At 33.5% G+C, this 5,568-nt stretch overlaps 1 protein-coding gene across 1 annotated transcript; it reads right to left on the bottom strand.

The window, feature by feature from the left end:
* Window positions 1–3,590: 3,590 nt before the first annotated feature.
* On the bottom strand, window positions 3,591–4,538 carry LOC141509354 (olfactory receptor 2AJ1-like). Its single transcript, XM_074218838.1, has one exon. The coding sequence runs from the start codon at window positions 4,536–4,538 to the stop codon at window positions 3,591–3,593; it is 948 nt and encodes a 315-aa protein (XP_074074939.1).
* Window positions 4,539–5,568: the final 1,030 nt, after the last annotated feature.

The raw sequence follows: 5,568 nt of genomic DNA, 5'->3' as shown, positions 1-5,568 counted from the left end.
AATAATCTGATATGCCATTATGTGCTCCAGTTTCTTACTGAGTCAAGCCCTCTCCTTCCATAGATCTCCTCCCAGTGAACAGAACTCATTGCCTTAATTTGAGCACTCACTCTAGCAAAAGTGAAATATATTACCATCTTCATAGATTCTCATTATCCTTTTTCATATTTCATATTCACATGCCTCTGTTTGTAAGGAAAAGGGGTTTCCTTACTTCTCAATCTCCAAGAATTTATGCTGACCTAATTCTTAAACTTCTCTCTATTTTATCCTCTTCCACTCGTTTGGCAGCAATTCACTGTAAGGGCTAATAAGACATGTCCACCTCTGAGGCAACTGGTCATTCGAATGCCTACTAGGCAGCTGATTGAGCTTCATGCCAACCCTATACAAACCTTCAATTTGCTATCTTGCCCTCCTTGAACCCAGTATATTCACTGCATGAAAAACAAACACAACTCCCTCACAATTTCATTACCAAGGAGTTAACATCGCTCTTCCCAATCCAGTAGAAATCACCAGCTGTTCTGCTGAGCTCCAAGATCATCTTTCTTTCTCAGTCCATAACTGGGAAGAACATAAAAATAATGCAGTTTTCTTATACATTAAATAAGGGTTTGAATGTCTGATGAGATGAATCAGATGTCTTCATGTCAAGTGGGAAATAGAGATGAGAAATCTTTTCCAGGATGATTCATAGGGTATTAGACAGAGGGAATAGGAAATGATTTTGCTCTTGAGTGTTATAGGGATGTTAGGAGGTAGGCAAGCTGTAGAGGAAAGGCAATATGTTTGCTTTTTGGACATTTTGAATTTAAGATGTCTCCTATCTATCTAGTTTGAGTTTTCTGAAAGTTACAATTCAATACTAACTTTTAAGCGAGAGCTTGTGCAGAGAAGTATATTTGAGAATCATTATCTTAGATAATTCAGTAAATACACTGGAGCCAATGGGACCATTTTGGAAGTCATTTAAAGGGTTAAGAGTAGACCCAGTCTAGAACTCCATGGTACACACCTTTGATTATACAACATGATCACCAGTAGCATCCAGCAAAAGAGATGGAAAAAGAATGGTCAGATGAATAGGAAGAGAACCAGGAGATAGGAGTATGTTAAAAATTTTAAAAGAACAGACCTTCAAGGGGGCAAAAGTAAATAGTATTGTCAAAGCCTTGAGAGAAGTCAAAGAGAAAAATTCTTTGTTTTTGCCAACAAAGATATCATTAATAGGCTTGGAAAGCATATTGTTGTTGAAATCATAATACTGAATTCTGCATTGTAAAATATTAAGAAGAGAGTAGGAGGAGAGAAGTGTACCCGAGCATTGCTGCTAAACTTTTTAAGTAATTTAGTAATAAAAGGCTGAGGAGATTTATCATTATGAACACAAATGAAAGGATCCAATGAGGGTCTTGGGTGACTTTTTGTTGTGGTTTTCAGGATGTAGAGAGTAGGAAATAAGGAGGCAGACTTGGAGATAAAGAAAATAAATGAGAAGGTAGAAATATTAACTAGAAACAGGAAACAGGAAAGAACAGTTAAAGGGCAAAGTTTTATAAAGAATAAAGCTACTTCAACATGTGTGATGGAGTAATGAAGGAGATAGTTGGAAAAGGGTCATTATTGAAATCAGATGAAGAAGATATGTGAAAAGGGACTTTTTGCCTCATTTTTTTCTGAAAAAAATTGAGAAAAATATTTCAGTTGACAGAGTGTGGTGGGGAGAGAACCATGTCAGAATTTAAAAATGATGAAAAGGTAGAGTGAAGTTATAGTTGAAATTCTTAATCATCGATGTTTAGTTGCCCCATTAAAATGATTATATTATTTTCTTTATTTTTGTTCAGTAAAATATAGTAGTGAAGCTTTTCGAAGATGGGAATGACTCAGGACTGAATACAAACAGTGAAATGATAAGGGTTAGAAGGACTCAAGAAAAGAGTGTGTTTAAAAATCACATTGTTATTCACTAAGATTAAATATAGAAAAGTAGAGTGTTCAGATTCCCAAGGACTATATCTTCTATAGACAGAAAACAGAAGGAAAACATCTTAGTAATATAAAAAAAATGAGAAGTCAAGCTTTTCACACGTATATATAACAATCTACATGTGTGAAACCATAAATTAAAAGGGTTTTAGATTATTAGATTATGAACCATTTATGATGTGTGCAAGAAATTCTTAACATAAAAAGTTATAGACAGATTATATAAAATATATACTATATATATATGATACTAATAGTATATGGCATACTATGCTATAAGACATATGTATACTATATATCTATATCACTAGAGAGATGAAATTCACATATCAACCAATAATCCAGAATGAAAGTTGATTTGATGTTCACAGAGCCTTATTCAAATTCTAATTAGGTTCAATTGATCTGATATGATTATAGAGCTCTGAAATGTAAGTGATGATAACACAAGCACAATCATAGGAAGCTAGTTCAATGTCATTTTTCCTTTTCTTGTTGATCAAATTCCTCAAATACATGCAAAGTTTGAATGTATTTTTGTACCTCTAAACCCAGCAAGTGTCTATCTTATGTCCACTTAGTCAGGATGTATAACACGTGCCATCTCCTCCTGCCTAAACTAAGAAGTAGCCTGTCTGTTATAAGACTATTTCATGACCATTTAGTCAGTGGGAATGCCTGATGATTGACCCAATATATAATCCTTTACTAATATATCATTTATGGTCCTCAGGATCAAGGTCTATAAACCAATGAGATCCTTTACTTCACCATGCTTTTTCTGTATATTTGGGCAAATTATATTACAATACTATCCCAGTAAAGGGGGATATCTAAGATTGTGGAAAATGATGGATGCCCAACTCATTAAGATGGATCATGGACCCTTTAATAAATTTACATTTGCTCAAATTCCTGCCTGGGTCTCTTTTATTTTAATCAGGGCAATTTTAATTCCCCAAACACCTTAGTTCATTGAATTCTGTATTTCAAATGGTAAAGTCAAGATCATCTGCAACCATATCACCTCCAAAGACATTTATCTTTTTCAAGTGGAGAAGAGAAATGATTGAATGGATATGTCTCTGTGTGTGTGTGTGTGTGTGTATGTGTGTGTGTGTCTTTGTAAAACTGTGTTGAATAATATGGAGAAGTAGAATTCCTTAAAGTCAGACAGTGAGGAATTCAAGGACAATATCAATGTATGATACAAAAAACAATAGATATTCAGTACTTTTGATACAGTAATGATTCTTTGATGTAGCTGTGAATCACAATTTTTGAATGATCTATAAAACTTTAACATTTGGCTGATACCATGTGCATATGAGATTGTTATATAATAGAGGAATTGAAACATCAATGAATACCATTACCCTTGCAATAAATTAAACAGAACTCATGAAAAAGTTCAAAAAACATAAAAAGGATCAAAATAGAATTTCCATGGAGAGACAAATATTAGAATAGGTTCTGTTTATTTCATTGTATGTTTAATGGCAGTCAAAAGCATCATAATACTTGAATGATACTTATGATGATTTCCATACATTTCTAATAGGCCCTCAAAAGACATTGAATCTAATTATAAATAAATATTAAATTCTTTGTATAACTCTCTTTCCTAAAACCTTCTTCAGAGCACATAAGACATCTTTATTTCTGAGACTGTAGATGAAAGGGTTGAGCATAGGAGTGAGAATGGTATATGAAATTGCTAAGACCTTGTCCTGACCTGGTGTATGATATGATCTTGGTCTTGTGTATGTAAAAGTAAATGGACCATAGTACATGAACACTACAACCAGGTGGGAGGAACAAGTGGAGAAGGCTTTTTTCTGGGCTTCCATTGATTTAATATGAAGCACAGTACGAAAAATTTGTCCATAAGATGCAAGGATGATGGACAATGGAATTAGGAGGAAGAACACAGCACTCGCATTAATTCCTACTGTTTGATACCATGATGTGTCAGCACAGGAGATTTTCAACATGGCTGGAATTTCACAGAAAAAGTGATCAATGGTCCTTGATGCACAATATGGGAGAAGCATTACATAAGTTGTATGCATAGTGGAGTTGATGATTCCCCAAAACCAGCTTCCAGAAGCCATTAGGACACTAATCCGATGGTTCATAAAGATGGGGTAACGCAGTGGGTGACAGATGGCTACATAGCGATCATAGGACATGGCTGCAAGGAGAAGGCATTCAACACCCAAAAACATGAGAGAAAAAAAGATTTGAAACCCACAACCTGCTAATGTGATAGAATTGCTGCCAGATATGAAGTTACTGGTCATCATTGGAACAATGTTGGAAATGTGCAAGATATCTGTAAAAGAGAGATAACTGAGAAGGAAATACATTGGAGTGTGGAGGCAGACATCAAGGTAGATAAGAAGAATCATGACTGTGTTTCCCATAATTGCCAACATAAAAATGATAAGAATAAGCATTAAGAAGAGTAATCCATAATGGTTTGGATCCAATAATCCTAATAAGAGGAAATCTCCATCAAAAGTCTGATTCTTTTCATTCCACATCATGATTCTTTTACTTTATCACCTAAAGTCCAAAAGACAAGTTTTAGAAAAGGAAGAATATTAGATTAATGCAAAGACCAGGACTAAATCTGTGGTTAAAAATGATGATTGTCATAAAACTGATTTCAATAGAAATAAATCAAATGAATGAATTACTTGAATTAACTGAGTCCTTGGGATGAACAATTTATTGACTGACGTTCTTAAAAAAATCAGCCTGGTTCATATCAGTAGTTCTGTATTCATAATCCTTTCCTTATTGATTACTTACCATGATAGGGAATCAGGAAACTGAGTCGACCTATTATTAGCTGGCCTTTCTTTCTATTTGAATTGCAAGAAAAATTTTCCAGTGCCAGGAAGAGATGAGAAATAATACAATTTTGGGAGAGAACTGTTTGTTAAGTTTGAAAGTAGATGAGACTCAAAATTCAAAATTTCCCTGAGCTATCATGGATTGGTTTGTTGCATATTTCATCACTGGCAGCTCCATAATTATTATTTTTTAAAAAAAATATTTTGATTTCATTTTATAGGATGAAAGTATCATTTCCATAACATCATTATGATAAAAACCTCATTAATATGAAATTGCAAAATTAGTATTGCTACCCCTTTTAAATATATAACAAAATTATGTAAATTTCTTTTATCCCATTTTTCTTACTTTCTTCCCCATCTGTCCTAAATAGACACCAAGATGAATGTATATATATAAATTATTTACATTTGCTTCTTTTTATGAGTTTATTCTTTGAATACAAATAAGAGTCTTTTTCATTTTTCATTTATTCTTAAATTTGTATTAATAATCACAATAGGTTGCTCAAAAAGACATTCTTAACGTGATATTGATGATACTGTATATAATGATATCTTGCTTCTGCACTTTTTCCTCTTCACCTTTTTGTGCCTGTCTTTACATGACTTTCTAAAATCATTGAGCCCAAGATGTCTTTTAGTAATAGAAGTATTTCATCACAACCATACATCACAACTATTTCAGTTATCTTCCCATTGATGGAAATCC

Source organism: Macrotis lagotis, chromosome 1 (assembly GCF_037893015.1).
Source record: "Macrotis lagotis isolate mMagLag1 chromosome 1, bilby.v1.9.chrom.fasta, whole genome shotgun sequence".
Taxonomy (NCBI): Eukaryota; Metazoa; Chordata; class Mammalia; order Peramelemorphia; family Peramelidae; genus Macrotis; species Macrotis lagotis.
Note: the sequence above shows the minus strand (reverse complement) of the source record. Positions and strands in the feature narration are given on the sequence as shown.

Excerpts from the sequence above, each read along its gene's own strand:
- LOC141509354 (XM_074218838.1), bottom strand. The coding sequence starts at position 4,538 with ATGTGGAATGAAAAGAATCAGACTTTTGATGGAGATTTCCTCTTATTA.